The following is a 21,657-nucleotide window of genomic DNA, read 5'->3' as shown; positions in this document are numbered from 1 at the left end:
CCCTAGTGCCGCTAATGACAGAAGAGGCCCGACTCCCTCTTTTCCTACTCCCAGGAGCAGAAGGCAGAGGAAAGTGTGGCTTTGGGAATGGAGGGATGCGAACTGCCAGGAGCGCAGGAAAACGAAGTGGGAGAGGGGGCATTGGCCTCTGTCCCCTGGGCCGCTGGAAAGTCAGCGCCAAGCCCGCTGGCCTCTCGCCACCCAGGGACGCCTCCCGGAGACTTTCGTACGACCCGCCGGAGGAAATAGTCGCACGCTCTTGTCGCTCCCTCTTGCCTCTGCGCGAGCACTGTCAGAACCACACTCCCTGAAAGGCGCCATGTTGGCCATCGGCGGCGGCGGCGGCGGCGGCGCCCCCCCATCCTCCCATGCGCGTGCGCAGTGCCGCGACCTCGCGTTCCCCGGGGGTGACGGGAAGCGGAAGTAAGTGCGCGGCTGACCCAGGAGGTCCACTTGTAGCTTATGCTGGCGGTTGTCATCCGCCCCTGACGGGCTCTTGGCGGTGAAGTAAGGCGGAGGCGGAGATGGTGATGGGTTTGATGGGCTGGGGTTGTTGGCAGGGTTGTGGGTGAGCGCCCTTGTGGAGGTTGAGTGACACGGGCCGTGGGCGTGAGCGTTGGGGGCGCGGTTCGGAATCGATTGAGTCATTCAGGGACTGTTTCCTGAGTGCGTAATTAATGCCAAGCTCCGTTGCAAGTGTTTCACATTAGTCTTTCAGGAGCCGTGTGAGGTGGTACTGTGATTATATTCATTTGAAAGAGAAAACAGCACAGCGTGGCTCGGCAGCGTGTCCGAAATCCCGTAGATAGCAAACCCGAGGGATCCTTTTATCTTTTCCTATATTTATCATGTTATTGTTTCTCGTCTGTCTTCCCTGCTAGAATATAAGCTCCACAGGAGCGGGGAACTCTGAGATTTTATCAGATACATCTGTAACACGGAGAAGAAGGACATAGAAGGCACGCATTTCTTAAATGAATTAAAGTGGCACAGCAGGCTATCAGTTGTAAGACAGAGATTGAACTCTGTATGAATGTTAACTCTTAAAGTAGAATGAGGCATTGTACCCCCTTCTGTTGAGTGAAAACCTTTGGGTTTTGCCGAACTTCACTCCATGGAAGGTAGCAAAGGGGTTGCTAATGGACTCTCCTGTGGTCATTGTGTGTCCAGGGTCAGAGTGTGTAACCGAGACCACTGCTCGCCAACTGCAGACTCCAGCTTATCTGCGCCCAGGCTTCCTCACTTAGTCTGAGAAGACCCATTCTAAGGCCCCAGGAAGAGGTGAGTTCCCCGGGTCACAGGCAGACATCTGGTGCTGCAGTGAGGTCCCAGCTGACGTGTGTTTGTGTCTGAATTTCTTGGTCCTGTCTCCTTGGGAACAAGAGAGGTGCTCTGAGGCAAGTTGGAGGAGAACCCTCAGCACAGAGCCCAGACCCACATCCTCAGGGCAGAGGGAAGAGGCTCACAGGACAGTGGACAGGAGAGCTGGACCTGCAGTGGCCTTTGTCTTTCATGGTCAGCTGAGAGAGGGCAATGCTGGCTCAACTTCCAGGTGTCATCAAGGACCATGTGACAGTGGGCAGTTGGATCCCTGTTGGAGGAGAGAGAGATGAAAGTCACAGGTAGATCAAGGCATGGATGTCCCCCTTGGGGCCAGTCCCCTGCTGTAGGCAGGATGAGGCTGGGAAGGATCATGACCACCCACAGAGGTCTTCATCCACTGCTAACACACCCACTTATGCAACTTAGTGCTCCTTCTCTTGTCACTGGCTATTGTTGGATTTGAGTCAGTGCCATGGCATCAACCTTGCACCTGCTCAAGGGGAAATGCTGAATCTCCCTCCTGACCAAGGTGCAGAAAACATATTTTTAGTTTATAGAATTTCAGAGTAGTCTACAGGTATGCTCTCATCCAGTTTTGCTGCCTCATTTTGATGCTTAATGAAGCTGGGCCTGAGAACATGACTTGTTAAGCTACACAGATCTGAACTCTGTTGTCCTGATGCTGTCGCAGTGATTGCTGCAGCATGTGATGGTTACTCTGCCCAGAAGCTCCTTGCTGAAACGTTCTGAAAAACTGCCAAATAAGAGAGAGCATGGCAATCAAAATGCAAATTGTGGGAAAGGAGAAAGTGATGGGCAGGAACAAGGTAGTGCAACAGCCAGTGATGCATGGAGGATGGAGGAGGGCAGTCACAGTGGCTTTCAGCTTCACACAGAACTGAGGAATGCTGTACTGTTACCCACCTGCCCTCCACCCCTCCCTCCCTCTAGCCCTCTGAGCCCTGGTGTGTCTCCTCCCACCAAACTACATCAAGAGATCCTTCTTATACACACTTTGCTGAGGGTCTTTTCATCTGTAGGGTTCTGTGTGATAATAGGTGATTTTTAATCATTTTTAATTTATATTTCACTTATAATTAATATTCACTGTCAAAAAATGGAAATAAACAAGGGAAGGAAATTGAAATCAGCATCAATAGTGACCAATGTCAACTTTTGAATAAATGCTTGTCAAGACTTCATATGTAATCATATTGCCTAACAAACATGAGATCACACTGTATTTTTTTGTAACCTACTTTTAAGTATCTTAAGAACTGAAAACAAAATTCCATAGCATTTTTATTTTAAGAGACAGAGTCTTACTGTGTTACCTGGGCTATTCGTGGACTTCTGGGCTCAAGTGATCCTCCCACCTTAGCCTCCTAAGTAGCTGGGACTACAAGTGCTTGCCACCTTGCCTACCTCTATAACATTTTTAAACCCTGTGCAGGATGCCTGTTTTTTTTGTATCATATTTTTTAAATAAGTTCTTTTTGTTGGACGTTTAGTTGGTTCCAAATTTTGACTTTTTTTATTTCAATGATTCTAAATTTTGAATGATGGGGATGACTACAGTTAATATCCTTGCAGCTTTGTGCACATTTATTTGTTTTATTATGATAAATTTCTAAGACTAGAATTCTGGAGATAAAGAAGGTATCAAGTTGTTAATGATTTCTGAAGTAGATGCCTTTAGTGATAAGTCATACATCTTTCTTGTAAGGGAAACAAAATTTCATGTGCAAAATGCACATGATCTTAGCAGAATCCTATGGGAAGAGGCTGGAGCTACCAGGCCATGTTTCCAGATCATTCAACCCAGGGTGCAATGGTGATTATTATCATGCTGATAATTATGGTCTTATGTCTGTACTCACTGATCTCAACCCTCCTAATTCTGCTTTTGTAGATCTCTGTCCCTTGTACAGAGAAGAACAGGATGGCTATGTCCCAGGTGAGTTCCTAATTTACTTCTATTTTTTTCCCAATGAACTGGAGGCAGAGGCAGCTTTTAGGAATCTATGTTGTAACCTTGAAAAAAATCTGTCAATTTCCTCTGTTTTCTCTTCAACCTGTCATCTGCTGCAGGTTTCTTTAATCCTTTCCCTCAGAGAGTGAGAGAGAGAGAGAGAGAACGAGAACAAAGGAGAAAAGAAAGACAGTTCTCTACTTATCCTTTTGGGACCTGTACCTCATTTTTTCTTCTTTTTCTTACACATAAATTTCCTTAAATTTGCCTTCTCTAAGTCTATGCTAATTACTATCACAAAATTGTAAAGACCAGGTAATTTGTACATTTCAGGTTTCTAGACTAAGGAAAGACAAAGAGGAATCCAGTTCCTTTTATGAATCCACCTAACATTAAATTTGATGAAGATACTGCAAAAAAGAAAATTATAGACCAGTTTTACTTAAGAATATAGATGCCAAAATTCTAAAACCATATTCTGAATAGAGCATTAATAAATTGAATTGAACATTTTTTAAAGTAATTTTCACACATACTAAAAAATTCAAACAAAAGCTTTCCAGTCACCCAGACTGGAGTACAGTGGCCTCCTCATAGCTTGCTGTAACCTCACACTCCTGGGCTCAAGCGATCCTCGTGCCTTGGCCTCAGGAGTAGCTGGGACTACAGGTGCACACCACCACACCCAGCTAATTTTTTTAAAAAATTTTTGTAAAGAGGGGGTTTCACTGTGTTGCCCAGGCTGGTCTTGAACTGCTGGCTTCAAGCAATGCTCTGTCTAGGCCTCCCAAAGTGCTAGGATTACTGGGGTGAGCCACTGTGCCCAGCCAAACAAAACTTTGTTCAACAAAAGGAGAAAAATAATTCTCCCTCTCACTTCATGCCCAAGTCTTCTCCTCCTTCAGTTTTTTATACATTCTTCCAGATATCATGTATACATATCTGTCTAGATATATGAATCTTTTTTCCTTCTTTCTTTTTTTTTTCTTGTGAACAAATTAGTGCACATTCTGGTCCTTTTCATAAGTTAATGATCATTCCATTTCACCACATATTGGTCTACCCCAAGTTTTCTTAACCTCATCACTACTGACATTTTGGGCCAATAATTCTTTGTTGTCGACAGCTGCCCTGTGCCTTGGAGAATGTTAAACAACATTGCTGGCCTCTACGCTCTAGATGCCAATACCTCCACCCCACCTCCCTTGTCATGACAATGAAAAATTTCTGCTAACATTGTCAAATGTTCCTTGGGAAACAAAAATCACTCAATTTTGAAAACTGTATGGGTACCTCATTTACAATAATGGCTGCTCGATATTCCACTGGCTGGAAATACCATTATTTATTTACCTTTCTGCCAGGAATGTACTTTTAGGATATTTCTAGTCTTTTTTTTTAAATAAAAAGCAAACTTCTTTATTGTACACAGTACAGAATATAATGCACCTTGGCAGAATGCAAATGGCCCTGCACAGGGGAAAGTATTTTAAATCAACTGGCAGGTTAAAGCCTTTCTGCACTGTAGACTTTCCACACTCTGGAAAAGAAGCAAACAAACAAACAAGGGAAACTCCAAAATCCCCAAGAAAAACAAACCATTCGGGAGGTGCATGAGTCCTATGGGAATGCAATAGTGATCCTGCCGTCCTATGTCCCGTGACAGCACAGGCCACAAAGTTATAGCAGGGAAGGGGTAGCTTACGCTACAGAGGATTATATTCATACTTGCTAAGGTAGCATGAATCCATCCAAAAAAATCCCAAATCAGGATAAGTAAAGAAATGAAAAACAAATCTATACAGAATTTACAGCAAATAAATCTCTAGCCAGTGGGGGTAAAATATGCATCTATGCATAGACTGTGTGTAGGTTATAAAACTATAAATATGGTTTTTTTTTTTTTTTTTTTTTTTTGAGAGAGAGTCTCGCTCTGTTGCCTGGGCTAGAGTGAGTGCTGTGGCGTCAGCCTAGCTCACAGCAACCTCAAACTCCTGGGCTTAAACGATCCTACTGCCTCAGTGACCTCCCGAGTAGCTGGGACTACAGGCATGCGCCACCATGCCCGGCTAATTTTTTTTCTCTATATATTTTTAGTTGGCCAGGTAATTTGTTTCTATTTTTAGTAGAGAGGGGGTCTCACTCTTGCTCAGAGTGGTCTCGAACTCCTGACTTCAAGCGATCCGCCAGCCTTAGCCTCCCAGAGTGCTAGGATTACAGGCGTGAGCCACTGTGCCCAGCCTAAAGCTATAAATATGGTTTAGAAGGAGTCCTTTGATTAGAGTAGAATGCAATTAAGGCCCAAGCTAAAGGTTCACCATCTTTATGTGCTAATTAGCTTTCAACAGAGGCGAATCTTACGTTTCCATATCTATAAAATGTACCCCTTATCCCTGTGAACTTTTTCAGAAACGTGCTGTTGGTCAAAGGGGGACAGTTGGAGACTATGGAGTGCCCCATTAATAGAAAAGCCATTCAAAGCATGTGTCTTACATTCACGGGGTCATCACTGCCTCCCTTCACATAGGAGGAACAGTACAGTCATTCTTGATGCTATAAATAACATAGCCGTGAATATCCACATACATTCCTGTTTGTATGCATCTGAATATATCTCATCTGTAAGATAACTTTCTAGAGGTGATAATTCTAGGTCAGAGGCATGTGCATTGACAGTTTAGGGCTTCTTAGCCAGGTGGACCCTGTACTCACCAGTGTGGTCATGGTCACTAGCACCTCAGCTATCATTGGGAGGGGTGTGTGGAGGGGTTGGGCTCCTCTGAGAAGCCCTCATGCTGGAGAAATCGGCCTGTCACCACCCTATGGCACACTGATTTTTCTGTCTCCTAAATTTGGGCCTTGTGGATGCAAAATGTCTCTTTGAATTTAAGACCACCAAGTGTAAACATAACAGGATGGGGTTCAGAGCATGATCAGGTGGCTTATTGGCCCTTTTTTTTAAGACAGAGTTTCACTCTGATGGCCAGGCTGGAATGCAGTGGCGTCATCATAGCTCACTGCAACCTCAAACTCCTGGGCTCAAGCGATCCTCCTGCCTCAGCCTCCCGAGTAGCTGGAACTACAAGCCAGCGCCACCATGCCCAGCTAATTTTTTCTTATTTTAGTAGAGACGGGGTCTTGCTCTTGCTTTGTCTGGTCCTGAACTCCTGAGCTCAAGTGATCCTCCCGCCTTGGCCTCCCATAATGCTGGGATTACAGGCGTGAGCCACCTCGCCCAGCCCAGGCTGGTCTTGAACTTCTGCCCTCAGGTGATGCTCCACCTCAGCCTCCCAGAAGTGCTAGGATTACAGGCGTGGGCCACTGCACCCAGCTGGTTTATTGGTCTTTGATAGAAATTAGGGCACTTCTAGAAGTGAGTTCTTGTTTGTTGGTGACAAAGAAAACACCAAAATTTCCCTTTTTGCCTCAGTCAGCTGCCCAAGCCACAGACCTTCTGGTTTTCTGTTCCTGTCTCATGATTGATGAGCTAAGGTTAGAACCGCTTGTCATGATTAATGAGCTATGTTTAGAATGGTTTATTCTAGCTCTATATCCCCTGAGAAGCCCACTCTGTCAGCCCCAAGCAGAATTGACTTCCTCCTCTCTGGACCCTGTCCTACATCTGTCATCTGTCATTGCCCCTGTAAGGCAGGCTCCTTCCCTCCCTCCCTTTCATCTATGAGTCTGTAAGTGTTGTTTTTCTTCCTCCACCAAACCGAAGCTCCTTCAGTTCAAGAGGGGCTTTTTTTTTTTAAATTACTCTTTATATCCACAGGACTTACCAGCTTGGTCTCTATTCAATAAATACGTGTTGAATGAATGAATTTCCAGGGTAAGATATTTCTAATAGCTTATCTGTTTCTCCTATAAAGTTTCAAGTAACTTTAGTTGTATAAATACTCTATGTGGTATACTCTGCCAAATTGTGACAAGTGAATAGCATAAGAACAATTGCACAGAGAAAGGCAGATATGGGTGCCAAAGCTAGACCGTGTGGATTTAAATCCCTCACTCCTAGCTGTGTGACCTGGGCTGGTTAGTAGAGACTGTGTGCGCCTCACGTTCCTCACCTGTCGAGTTTCTCCTAGGGTGGTGGTGAGGATTGAAATCTTCAGCACGCGTAAAGGACTTAGAATAGGCACAGAGTAAACCCTCCATGTGCGTGAGGTGTCCTGTCCCAGTCCCCCAGGCGGATCCCTTTGTGCTAAAGAGGAATGTGCTGTTACAGGAATCATTGACCTTCAAGGACGTGTTTGTGGACTTCACCCTGGAGGAGTGGCAGCAACTGGACTCTGCTCAGAAGAACCTCTACAGGGATGTCATGCTTGAGAACTACAGCCACTTGGTGTCTGTGGGTGAGGGACTACTCCACAGTGGGATGTAGAATGCACCCAGTAGTGTCTTTCTGAGCTGCCGCTGCAAGCTCAGGGACATTGGAAACCCTCAGTGAGTTTGGGCTTAAGGCCCACTGTCAAGTATTAACGGTCCCATTTGGGTGCTGGACAGGATGTTAGTGTCTTGGCCTGCTACGTGAATGTTCTGTACTGAGGGGCAAATAGCTAACTGTGCATGGGGCAGTCACCAAGACCATGCCATCTTCAGCCTGCAGGGAAGGGCCTCGGTTCTGGAATGCCTTCAGCATTCATAACAAAGTTCTATGTCATTTCCCCTGAACAGGGTATCTAGTTGCCAAACCAGATGTGATCTTCGGGTTGGGACCCGGAGAAGAGTCCTGGGTGGCGGACGGAGGGACCCCAATGCAGAGCTGTCCAGGTGAGTCAGGCCAGGGAAAGGGGAACCAGCTTGGCCAGTGAGAGCTTGGCCTCTGGGAGGCGCCCAGGAGCCCTTCTCAGAGCCCCCAGACTTGTGGATGTGCCTGGGGTCTGATGCCATGTGCTGTTCTCACATCCAAATGAGGCCTCTCCCTGGCAGCGTTTTCCAGTCACCATGCACTTTGCTTGGCATTCAGACAGTGTGGCCACTCTTGTTCTTAGATCCCATTTCTACCTTCCAGCCTCCTGGCTTGCTAGCAAGAAGTGCCAAGCCCCTTCTCATTTCTTTCCTCCCTCCTTTCTGGAAGCTTTTAGGACTTTTTCTTCCCCCTCTTGGGCTTTTGCATTTTCACCAGAATAGAGGTAAGTGTTGGTGTTTCCTCTTTATTGGGCATACTGTGGGCCCTTTCAGTCTGAAATTTGGAGTCTTTTTTTTTTTTAACTTCAGGGAAATTATCCTACCTGGTTTGTTGGAGTCGGTACAGACGACAAAGCTTTGCTAGTGACCTTTAACTCTACCTGGCCAGGTACCCACCATGTTCTCGTCTGCCCTCACTTTGTGGTGAACACTGTAAACCACACCATTTTCTCTTTCCTCTTCTTATGTCTTCTCAGACTCTTAGAAATCTGACTTGATACACTGCCTGTTTTCGAATTCCTCCTCGTATCAATACTTCGCTCCAACTAAACTCGTGTTTTTTGTATTATCTCTTTATTCAGAAAATAAATAAACTTGAGGGGACTTTACTCCCAGGGAGGAATATTTCAGTGAACTGTATTTCAGTCCTGGGTAGAGCTCCTTTTTTTGGTCTGTTTTTCAGTCTGGGCTGCTTATGGGGATCCAGAATCTCTTCACATTGTATTGGTCTCCTCTTTCTCTTCCATTCATAGTTCCCCTTCCGTGGGCCCATCTCAGAGAAGTCTGTTAAGAACACTGTTACTATTCATAGTGTGGTCCCTGGACCAGTAGCTTGGGCATTACTCAGGCTCTAAATAGAAATGCAGGAGCTGAGGGCCAACCCCAGATTTTCTGAATCAGAATGTTTATTTCAGCAAGCTCTCCAGGGAGCCCATTGGCACAGTAAAGCTTGAGAAGCACTTCTTTTCAGAGATTAGTTCACAGCATCAGCTGTAGTCAGATGCAGGCCCCATGGACCTACAGGTGACTCCCCAGAGCCTGCTCCTACACAACAAACACGCCCACTTTCTTAGACCCTCCTGTGCTAGTGGATGGAGCTCCCACCACTCTGTAGCTTCTCCCAGGACGGTTTTGGGCTGTAATATCCTCCTTATTGCTCAGTGTAATTCCATACCCACTGCCTGGTAGAGATTCATCAGGATTTCTGGTGTGCTGAATATCATGCTTTCTTACTTTTAGTGATTCCTGGAATTATAATGATTGTATATCTTTTTCTCATTTCAGTGGCATCCTGGAAGGGAGGAAAAACAAACTCAGGCACAGTCCCCCTCCTGAGTCACAATTCCCTTATAATTAAAAGTGCATTGGCCAGGCGCGGTGGCTCATACCTGTAATCCTAGCCTTCTGGGAGGCTGAGACCGGAGGATTGCTCGAGCCCAGGAGTTTGAGGATGCAGTGAGCTAGGCTGACACCACTGCACTCTACCTGGGGCAACAGAGTGAGACTCTGTGTCAAAAAAAAAAAAAAAGCCCTGAATTACATTAAAATATAGACGTTCACATGTTCAGTCTAAGAGTACAGAATGGTATAGGATAAAAAGAAATCCTATATGCATTTGCAGCCACACCTCCCAAGAGCAACCTCTTTGAAAGATTTCTGTTTTTAATTCTTCTGGCAAGCACCTCCATAGGTCTAGAGAATACCTTTACACCTCCATTTCTTGAGTTTTCAGTTTTATCTCCCCTCTATGGAAATAAGGATTTAGCTCACTCTTTGGCTTTCTGCTCCTCAGTACTTCACAATGTTTGCTAAATTCTTATTTTTAATTCCTTTATTGGTTACATTAATAACTTGAAATAACATAGCCAAACTTCTGTTCGATACAGTAACTTTTTGAAAATCTAGCTAACTACCAGTGGCTTATTTCTCTCACTAGAACACAAACCCCTAGATACCAGAACCTGTGTCTTGTTCTAACTTATCCCAACATGGGACCAGTAGATGACATTCAATAAATATTCCATTGATTGTTTTGGATCTGGGCAGAGGAAGGAGGTTAGGAGCCACATAGCCTGGGTTCAAATTCTGGCCATTTCCCTTACTAGCTATCACTATGCACATACTGCTTAGCCTTTCTTTGCCTATTGTAGAATGAGACTAATGATAGAACTTAATGATTGTCAGAAGTTAATGAGTCAGTGCATGTAAAGTACCTAAAAAGGGCTGGGTGCAGTGGCCCATGCCTGTAATCTTAGCAGTTTGGGAGGCCAAGGCGGGAGGATCACTTGAGGCCAGGAGTTGGAGACCAGCCTGAGCAACATAGCGAGACCCTGTCTCCACAACAAATACAGAAATTAGCTCAGTGTGGTGGCATGTGCCTGTAGTCCCAGCTACTCAGGAGGCTGAGGCAAGAGGACTGCTTGAGCCTAGAAGTTTGAGGTTGCAGTGAGCTATGATGACGCCATTGCACTCTAGAGTGAGACCCTGTCTCAAAAAACAAACAAACAAAAAAAAAGGCACCTAAAAGGGTTTCTGGCATAAAGGAAGCTCTTAACAAATGTTATCACTCTTTTTATTGTTATTATACACACAGAAGTTGTTTTTAATATAGTAGTTAACCAGAAATGTATCGCATAGTTACCTGTGAGTTTGTCAGAACAGTCATGAGTAATCCCCATGAGTTTCAGAAAGCCTGGGATGGGCCTGTTTATATGTATTGTGAGTAACACTTTAGAGTGTTCTGATACTCACGTCTAGTTAAGATCCACCACTTAAAATATCTGCTGAGAGGGATTCCAGGGAAATGGGAGACATAGCAAGGCCGTCATCCAAGAGCACGGGAGCAGGATGGGATGGGAAGACAGGATTATGTGGACTCACTCCTGGACAACTCTCCAGACTCCCAGGGTTGGGATCAGAATGTAACTTGAATTTCTTCCCCATGCCTCCATCTTTAAATCTATTTTGGGGAATGTATTTTTCCCCATCCCCTGGATGAAATCTCCAGCATGTCCCATAAGTTTTCTGGTCATTCTGAGATAATAAAAATCTAGGAAATGTTAGTCTCAAGAGTATCCTCATTGTAGTAATAAAAACTGTCCAACCCCATGTAGTAGTGTAAACTCTGATGTTTATTTAAAGTTTGTTGATCTTTTCACAGACAGAAATTTTAACTTCGTTAATTTTCTCTATCATTTCTATTCTGTTTTGTTGATTTCTCCTTTTACTTTTATTTCCTTTTTCCTACTTAGTTTGCGTTTACTTTGCTGTTCTTTATGTAGCATTTTCCACTAACATTTTAATATGAAATTTTTCATACAGAGCAAGTAAAAGAATCATAGGTTGAACACCTATATAATATCTCCACCTAAATTCGACAGTGAAGATTTTGCTATGTTTCATTTATCTATTACCTGTCTGTATGCCAACTCTTCTGTCCTATCAATTCACCATTTTGTTTTGTTTTGTTTTGTTTTTTTGCAGTGCCTTTCAAAGTTGCAGAGATTGGTATGCTTCACCCATAAATGCCTCCACAGGCATATCATTAATTAGAGCTTAATATTTGTTAGTGTTTTGTTTATCATTAGTGCTTATGAGGTATTTTAATAAAAGGAAATACATTAATGGCACCATGTGATCTTCGGCCTGTATGTGGTAATGTTGTAACATAATTTCCTGTATATATTTTCAGTGTGTGGTCATTATTTATACTGATGTGACTGGATTCCTTTTTTTCAAATAAGATTTATTAAGGTATAATGCACATGTCATGAAATTCACCTTTCTTAGATATACAGTTCTATAGTTTTGACAAATACATAGTTATGTAACCACCACCACAATCAAGGTATTGGACATTTTCATCCCCCCAAAAAAACCTCTTGTTTCCTTTTATAATTAAATCTCTCCCCATCTCAGGCTTGATCTCTTTTCCTTCTAGTTTGGTTCTTTCTATAACACCATATACTTGAGTCATATAGTATGTAGCCTTATGCGTCTGGCTTCTTTCACTTCATGCTTTTTAGGTTCATCCATGTTATGGCATATATCAGCAGTTTGTTCCTTTTTATAGCTGAGTAGTGTTCCAGTTTGTTTATCAATGGACCAGTTAACGCATATTTGAATTGTTCCTGGTTTTTGGTTAATATGAATGAAGCTGGTAAGCATTCTTATACAGGTATTTGTATGGACCTATGTTTTCATATCTCTTGGGTAAATGTATGGAGTGGGATCGCTTGGTCATATGGTAAGCGTACATTTAACTTCTTTATAATGCGTTGTCAAACTGTTTTCTGTTGTGTCTATACCATTATGTTTCCCTACCAACAACACACCTTCCTAGTAGGTGTGTAGACAGATCTGATTGTGATTTAAACGTGCATGATGATTAATGATGTCGAGCATGTTTTCATGTGCTTATTTGCCATCTGTGTATCTTCTGTGGTGAAGTGTATAATTATAATCTTTTGCCATTTTTGTTTGTTATTATGAGAGTTCTTTATATATTCTAGATATAAGTCCTTACCAGCTATGTGTTTTCCAAGTATTTACTCCCAGGCTGTGGGTCGTTTTGTTCTTAACAGTGTCTTTTGAAGAATAGATGTTCTTATTTTTGATAAAGTCCAATTTATCAAGTTGTTCTTTTATGGCTCACGCTTTTTGTGTCCTATTTAGTGAATCTCTCTCTAACTCAGGATAACAAAGATATTTTTTTCAAATGTTTTCTTCTAGGACATTTATAATTTTAGTTCTTTTTATTTTTTCTGAGACAGAGCCTTGCTCTGTCAACCAGAATAGAGTGCAGTGGCATCACTGCAACCTCAAACTTCTGTGCTCAGGCGATCCTCCTGCCTCAGCCTTCCGAGTAGCTGGGACTACAGGCATGAGCCACTGTACCTGGCCTTATTTTAGTTTTTATATATTATTTTTTGCATATTCCTTTCCAGTTGTTCCAGTAACATTTTTTAAAACACTGTTCTTTTAAAATTAATTTACCATGGCATCCTTTTGGAAAGTTATTTGAAAACATATATGTCAGTCTATACACCAGTACAGATTGAGTATCCCTAATCCAGAAATCCAAAATCTGAAATGCTCCAAAATCCAAACCTTTTTGAGCACCAACATGATGTACAGAGGAAATGCTCATTGGAGCATTTCAGATTTCAGATTTTTGGATTATAGATGCTGAACCAGAAGTATATAATTCAAATATTCCAAAATCCAAAAAACTCTGAAATCTGAAATACTTCTGTTTCCAAGCATTTTGGATAAGTGATATTCAACCTGTACCACACTGTCTTAATTATTATAGCATTATATTATATTAAATGCTTAAATCAGGTAGTGTGAGTTTTCCAACTTTTTTCTTTTTCGTAATGTTTTGGTTATTCTAGGTCCTTGGTATTTTCTTATAAATTATAGAATTAGCTAGTCAATTTCTATGAAAAAGCTTTCAGGGGATTTGGTTTGAGATTGCATTGAATCTGTGCATCATCGATATGCTAAAACCATAATTCATAAATATGGTTTATGTCTCCATTTATTTAGGTCTTTTAAATTTTATTTCAGTAATGTTTTGTAGTTTTGAAGGGACAGATCTTACCCATATTTTGTTTAATTTAACCCTGTGTTTTATATTCTTATAAGGTAATATAAATGGGATGTGGGTGTATGTATGTATCACATAGTTGTTTTGCATTTCATTTTCCTGTGGGTTGCTTCTAGTTTATAGAAGTGTAATTGATTTTTCTATATTTTTCTATATTTCTATATTTGTATCCTGGGACCTTTCTAAATTCACATATTAGTGCCAGTAGTTCTTTTAGATAGTTTGGCATTTTCTATGTAAACAATCACATAATTGTGAATAAGGGCAATTTTTTCTTTATTTCCAATCTGAATGCTTTTACTTCTTTTTCTTGCCTTATTGTACTTAATGTCTAGGGTCTTCAGTATAATGTTGACTAGGAGTAGGGAAGGCAACATACTTGCCTTGATCCTGATCTTAGGACATAAGCATTCACTCTCTCACCATTAGGTATAATTTTACTTGTAGGTTTTTTCATAGATGGCCTGGTAATGATTGAGGATGTTTCCTTCTAATCCTGGTTTTCTGAGAGTTTTTATCATGAATGATTGTTGCAAATGATTTTTATGGATTAATTGATGTGACGGTTTTTTCTCTTTTAGACTGTTGCATTTTATATAATTATTGATATTATTGGATTTAGGTCTACCATTTTATTATTTCCTTTTCTGTTTGTACTCCCCCACCTTATTTTATTGTTGTTGTTCTGCTTCACCATTCTTCTCTTTTGAATATTTCACTGTTTTTTAAACAGTCTACTTTGAAATAATTGAAGATTCCCATGCACTTACAAGAAATAATACAGAGAGATACCATGTACCCTTTACGCAGTTTCCCCCAGTGGTGACGTCTTGCAAAACTATACTGCAAATCACAAGCATATTGACATTGACAAAGTCAAGATATAGAACATTCCCATTACCACAAGAATCCCTCATATTGCCATTTTATAGCCATACCCATTCCCTCCCACCCCTACCCCTTCCTTAAACCCTGGAAACTACTAATTTTTTCTCTATTTCTATAATTTTCTCATTTCAAGAATATTGTATCAATGGGGGAAAACATTATGATACCTTATGGGATTTGTTCTTTTCACTTGGCATAATTCTCTCGAGATTTATCCTGTTGTGTGTACCAATTGTTTCTTTCTTTTTGTCACTAAGTAGTATTTGACCACATGGATATACCACAGTTTGTTAAACCATTCACCCACTGAAGAACATCCCTGTTGTCAACTTCACTGATTTCTGCTCTAATTTTTATTCCTGTTCTTTTGCTTGATCTTTCTTCATTTCTAGTATATGCATTCAGTGCTGTAAATATCCCTCCAAATGCTGCTTTGTGTCCCACAAATTTTGACATGTTGCATTTTCATTTAATTAAAAATATTTTTAAATTTCCCTTAAGACTTATTTAGAAGTAAGTATATCTTTAAATTTCCAAATATTTGGCGTTTTCCAAGTATCTTTCTCTTACTGATTTTTGGCTTAATAATGTTATTACACATAATATGATTTCTTATAAATTTATTACAGTTTAAGACCCAGAATATGGTCTATCCTGGTGAATGTTTCATATGCACTTGAAAAGAACATATATTCTGCTGTTTTGGATGCAGTGTTCTATGCATTTCAATTAGGTGAAGTTGGTTGATGGTGCTGTTCAGATTATCTGTATCCTTTCTGGTTTTCTGTCTACTTGTTCTATCAATTATTGAGAGAAAGAGTGTTGAAGTCTCCAACAATAATTGTGGATTTGTCTGTTTCTCTTTCAGATGTATCCATTTTTGCCTCATGTATTTTGAAGTGCTGTTATTAGGTACATACACTTTTAGGATTGTTATTTCTTCTCAGAGAATTAACTGTTTTATCATTTTGTAATGTCCCTCTTTGTCTGAGAAAATCTTTCTTGTTCTGAAGTCATTGTCTGAAATTATAATTACTCCAGCTTTCTTTTAGTTAGGTTTTCATGGTTTATCTCCATCCCTTTATTTTTTTAATAAATAGGCTTTATTTTTAGTATACTTTTAGATTTACAGAAAAATAGACCAACTAGTACAGAGAGTTTCCTTATACCCCTCTCTACCCTCCTCCCCAGTTTCCCCTAATGGTAACATCTTGCATTAGTGTGGTACATTGCTTACAATTGATGAGTGAACATTGATAAATTATTATTAACTAAAGTCCACATTTTACACTAAGGTTCACGCTTTGTGTTGTTCTGTTCTATGGGCTTTGGCAAATGCATAAAAATCCACCATTACTATCATGCAGAATACTTTCACTGCCCTAAAAATTCACCCGTGCTTTCCTTTGTCATCCTGTCTCTACCTTCCTGGCAAGCAATGATCTTTTTAATAACTCTATAGTTTTGCCTTTTCCAGAATGTCATATAGTTGGAATCATCCAGTATGTAGCCTTTTACAGACTGGCTTCTTTCAAATAACAATATAACTTTAAGTTTCCTCCATGCCTATGGCTTGATAGCTCATTTCATTTTATTGCTGAATAATATTCCATTGTCTGGATGTACCAGTTTGTTCATCCATTCACCTACTGAAGGACATCTTGGTTGCTTCCACTTTGGGGCCATTATGAATAAAGCCACTCTAAACATCCATGCTCAGGCTTTCCTGTGGACATAAGTTTTCAACTCATTGTGGTTCATTTCCTTTTAAAGTTTGTAATTTTTCATTGTGAACTCCTTTTGAGTGAGAGTTCTTTTCCATGGAAATTCTGTGTGCCCTAAGCTATAAAAGCATCACTGAAGAACTACTTAGTGCCACTGCTGGGGACCACTGGTTTCACTAATGCAGGACCAATTTTTAGGTGAATTTTTCAGCTTTGGGGGTTTTGCATTACACTTCAAATGTCCATTTGGAATACACTCCTGTATGTGCTACAGGACTATGGTTCTGATTTCTTATAAGTAACCCCCTGATGCTTCTTACCATTTGTGCTAGTGAGTGACATCTTTCTAGTTCCTATTTTACAAACAGAGATGTCCTTTGTGAATCCCAGCTTTAAGCAGGTAGCTCAGTTCTAATTCTGTATACATTTGTACCCTGTGGCCTGGAAGTCAATCCACACTCATGATTAGCACCTTAATCCCCCAACTACAAAGCCACAGAGCTTCAGTTTCTGTTCGCCCCCTCACTTCAAATTTCTTCTTCATTTTTGTCACATAATAAATTTTTTCTTGGTTTTAAGCTTGGCTGCATATTAAATTATTTTTGTTAAACTTCAGCCAGAATTTATTTGTAGTTTCACTCAGGGGGGGAGGTGGTGGGGGTGGGATTTGGAGGGGGGATCCATCCATATCAGCTCAAGTCATGTTGATAGGAGTTCACTACAAGGCATTTAGGGGTTAATGTTATCCCATAACATTATAGTAGAAAGGCTTATAATAAGTTTGATGACTCATTGCATTTTTTTCTAGAAGTCTGGCAAGTTGATAAGCAGATAGATCACTACAAGGAAAGCCAAGACAAACCTCTGTGGCAAGCTGCATTCATAGACAAGGAAACACTGAAAGGTGAAAGTGGTCAAGAATGTAGAACATGTAGAAAAATCATTTTTCTGAGCACAGACTTTGTTTCTATAAGACAAAGACTCCCTAAATATTACTCATGGGGAAGGTGTTCAAAACATAATTTAAACTTTCTTAGTCAAAATAGAAGTTATGTAAGAAAGAAAGAAGATGGATGTAAGGCATATTGGAAATTATGCCTCCGTTCTAATCTTGATAAAGCTCAGCCTGCAGAGAAAATTTTTGACCCTAATCAACGAGGAAAAGCCCTACACCATAAGCGAGCCCTTGATAAAAGTCAGAGAATTCAGAGTGGGGAGAAACTCTATGAATGTACTGAATGTGGAAAAGTGTTTATCCAGAAAGCAAACCTTGCTGTCCATCAGCGAACTCACACTGGAGAGAAGCCTTATGAATGCTGTGAATGTGCAAAAGCCTTCAGCCAGAAGTCAACCCTCATAGCACACCAAAGAACTCATACGGGGGAGAAGCCCTTTGAGTGCAGTGAATGTGGGAAAACCTTTATTCAGAAGTCAACTCTGATTAAGCATCAGCGAACTCATACGGGAGAGAAACCATTTGTATGTGGCAAATGTGCAAAAGCCTTTAAGAGTTCATATCACCTTATTAGACATGAAAAAACACACAACAGACAAGCATTTTATAAAGGTATTAAATGTGCTAAGTCCAACCTTATATATCAAAATACTGATATGGGTCAGAAACCTGAGCACAGTGAACATGGGAAAGCCTTTGAAGAGAAGCCTACCACCCCTATTAAACATCAGAAAACTCATACAAAAGAGAAAGGTTATGAATGCAGTAAATGTGGAAAAAGATTTAGGGGAAAGTCACACCTCTCTGTTCATCTGAGAATTCATACGGGGGAGAAACCTTATAAATGCAGCATATGTGGGAAGACTTTCAGTGGAAAATCACACCTCTCTGTCCATCATAGAACTCATACAGGAGAGAAGCCCTATGAATGCAGAAGATGTGGGAAAGCCTTTGGTGAGAAGTCAACCCTTATTGTACATCAGAGAACTCATACAGGAGAGAAACCCTATAAATGCAATGAATGTGGGAAAGCCTTCAGTGAAAAGTCACCACTGATTAAACATCAGAGAATTCATACAGGTGAGAGACCCTATAAATGCAGTGACTGCGGGAAAGCCTTCAGTAGGAAGTCAACTCTCATTAAACATCATAGAATTCATACAGGAGAAAAGCCCTACAAATGTAATGAATGCGGGAAAGCCTTCAGTGTGAAATCAACTCTCATTGTACATCACAGAATTCATACAGGAGAGAAACCTTATGAATGCAGAGACTGTGGGAAAGCCTTTAGTGGGAAGTCAACTCTCATTAAACATCAGCGAAGTCATATAGGAGATAAAACCTATGAGTATACTTGAGACTGGGATAATTTTACTAGTAGTTATACCTCATTATATATCAAATAATTCATCCTGAGGAGTAACCTTCAAATATCAGGAATGTCAACTCTTCATATATTGTTACTGTTCATTTTACTTAATACAAAGCACAAAAGTATAACTTCAGAGGCATTCAATAAATGTGATCAATTTTTCACCCAGACTTATTTACTAAGGAGCAAAGAACTATATATCAAAGAATTAAAAATGGCCAACATTGAGTGTACTGACATGAAAAAGCCTTTAGAAAGAATGTAAGTGTCATTGCCTATCAGTATTTATGCTGAAGAAAAACTAAGAATTTAGTGAGCTTAGAAAACCATGTTAGAAATTATTAGAGGAATCATGTTCCATATTCTTTACCAAACATTTTGTGGAAAAGGTATAGAGGTGGCAAAGCAGCACTCAATTATAAATTTAAGATATGTTCACTGTGGAGTAGAGTATTACATTTTTTAAAGAACAGTATAAAGCAGAAAATATCCTAGGTGGGACAAATTCCCAGGTTATTTTTTTAAACAAATAGAAAAAATGCTTCCTTAAGTAGGGTGAGGGAGCAGGAGTCATCAGAATCCCTGAAACAAAGGATCTCAGACAGGAGACCTTACACATATTATTCATCAATATATATTCAGTGCAGAAGTGTAAACCCATTACAGAAAAGGTTTGACACACCTCCCTAGGAACAGCACTTAGAAGTTAACATTCTCTGTCTTTTAAGAAAGGGTAATGCTTTTATGGTGAGGCAGTAGAGATTTTTAATTTTCAGAGTAACTTTTATAACAGCAGTATTATTTAAATTAGTGAAAAAATTAATACCCAATGATAGATGGTTGATTAAAAATTGGTATGTCAATTAGGTGAAATAAAATGTACCAATTAAGACTTTATTTGAGGATTTGGAAAAATGTTCATGGTAAATCATTAAATGAGAAAACATTATAACACAATATATCATGTGTTTTATGTTGTAAAAACATAGAGGAAGGATATGCACTATTATGCCAGTGAATTCTGGATGACAGAAATATGGAAATCGTATGATGAGCAACATATGCACATATATGTATAAGTATAAATTTGTATTATATCTATTTTCATTGTGTGTGTGGGTGTGTGTAGATAAATAGAGCAAAAAGCGAGGAAGGAAATAACACCAAGTTATTAAGTAAATTAACATTTGGTTGTGAGGATTATCGATGTTTAAAAATGTTTTTAATGTAGTCTCTAGAAACTACCAATAAAATATATTGTTTAATCTTGTGCATGTTTGATCATTCTGTCTTCCCATCCATTTTCCCATTCAGATTTGTCTTTAATCTTTGACATCATTCTCTTCTTTAAAATGACCCCATTTTCACATATGTTATTGCCTATTTGTTTTCTATGTGATTGTGTAGGCCTGTGGTTTTGACTGTGTACAGTTGATCCTTGAACAACATGGGTTTGAACTGTCGGGGTCCACTTATATGTGAATATTCTTCTGCCTCTGCCACCCCCAGACAGCAAGATCAACCTCTCCTCTTCCTTCTCCTCAGCCTAGTCAATGTAAATACAATGAGAATGAAAACCTTTATGATGACTCACTTCTACTTAATGAACAGTAAATATATTTTCTCTTCCTTATGATTTTCTTAACATTTTCTTTTCTCTAGCTTACTTTATTGTAATAATACAGTATATAATATATATGCAAAATATGTGTTAATTAACTCTTTATTGGCAAGGCTTCCAGTCAACGGTAGGTGATTCGTAGCTTAGTTTCTGGGGAGTCAAAAGTTATATGCAGATTTTCAACTGTGTGGGGCAGAGGTTGGCACGCCTTACTCCTGGTGTTGTTCAAGGGTCAACTATATTTTGCATCTTGAGAATTAGTATCCTGATTTCAGTATCTGTATGTGATTTTTCTGATACAAATAAATGCATCTCCATAATTTTTTACTCTCTAACCGCCAAATTCTGTGACATAAGTTATCAGTTAACAAAGTTTACAGGTAAGAGATGTGGATAGTTAAATGTACCACAAGTAATAAGGCAAAACCAACTTTTGGAAAAAAGCTTTTTCACTGTGATGTTTTTGAGTGCTACTGAATGCTCATACTCCCTCTCCTCCCTAACTTCCCTAGCAGTTGTAGAAGACACCCTAGGTGAACCTCAATGATTTATGTCCTATATAATCCCCTCCCTTGTGGGCAGACTGAGACTGCTTCTAGCCCATAGATTATGGCAAAGGTGATGGGATGTCACCTCCATGACTATGTTACATTATATATTTATCCATATTAGCAGACTAAAAAGAGACTGTCCTTTTTGGCCTGATGAAGTAAGCAGCCATGTTGAAGAAGCACGGAACTGCAGCTGGCTTCTAGTACCTAAGGGAGCCCTGAGCTAAGACAGGACTTGAGTGGCAAAATCCTAGAGACAAGAGAAATGAAGAGAAGCAAGTCCAATACACTGAGTTACTTTTCCCCACAAGGAGTCTACTGATTGGTAAATGGCTTAGCACAGATTTGGAGGTGTAGAGCTTTCAGCAGAATTATGTGCCAAGGAAATCAAATTGGGAGTTCAGATCCCACCAGTGATGGTGGGCCCTGGCAAATACCACAGGCTTTCAGTTGGAACCTCTGAAGGACTTTACCTAGGAATTAGTAAATATAGACCAGATATTTAAAAGATTGGTAGCCCACCTTGAATTAGCTCACTAGCTAACCAAATTAAGGGAATTTGCCCCTACTATAATTGTCTTCAGAAACTAAAGCTCATCTAGAGCTTCTACAATTTCTCATGCACAGTAGTATTCAATCAAAAATTGCCAGGCATATGCAGAGTCAGAAGAAAAAAGTGGACAGTAGAAGAAGACCCACAGGTAATTCCAATACAGGAGTTACACTTCA

At 40.3% G+C, this 21,657-nt stretch overlaps 1 protein-coding gene across 2 annotated transcripts; it reads left to right on the top strand.

Annotated features, from left to right (window-relative positions):
• Nucleotides 1-373: 373 nt before the first annotated feature.
• On the top strand, nucleotides 374-20,026 carry LOC123628672 (zinc finger protein 674). 2 transcript variants are annotated; one of them, XM_045538557.1, is made up of 7 exons: nucleotides 374-507; nucleotides 1,171-1,281; nucleotides 3,236-3,280; nucleotides 7,524-7,650; nucleotides 7,973-8,068; nucleotides 15,574-15,617; nucleotides 17,238-17,318. In XM_045538557.1, exons 3-6 carry the CDS (start codon nucleotides 3,266-3,268, stop codon nucleotides 15,615-15,617), a joined length of 282 nt encoding a protein of 93 aa, XP_045394513.1. In that variant the 5' UTR covers nucleotides 374-507; nucleotides 1,171-1,281; nucleotides 3,236-3,265; the 3' UTR covers nucleotides 17,238-17,318. The 2 variants fall into 2 exon arrangements, with proteins under 2 accessions (XP_045394513.1, XP_045394512.1); XM_045538556.1 differs by lacking the exon at nucleotides 15,574-15,617 and having other exon boundaries at nucleotides 17,241-20,026.
• The last annotated feature ends 1,631 nt before the right edge of the window (nucleotides 20,027-21,657 follow it).

The sequence above is a fragment of the Lemur catta genome, chromosome X (genome assembly GCF_020740605.2).
Source record: "Lemur catta isolate mLemCat1 chromosome X, mLemCat1.pri, whole genome shotgun sequence".
Lineage (NCBI taxonomy): Eukaryota > Metazoa > Chordata > Mammalia > Primates > Lemuridae > Lemur > Lemur catta.
This window is presented reverse-complemented; position numbering and strand designations above follow the sequence as displayed.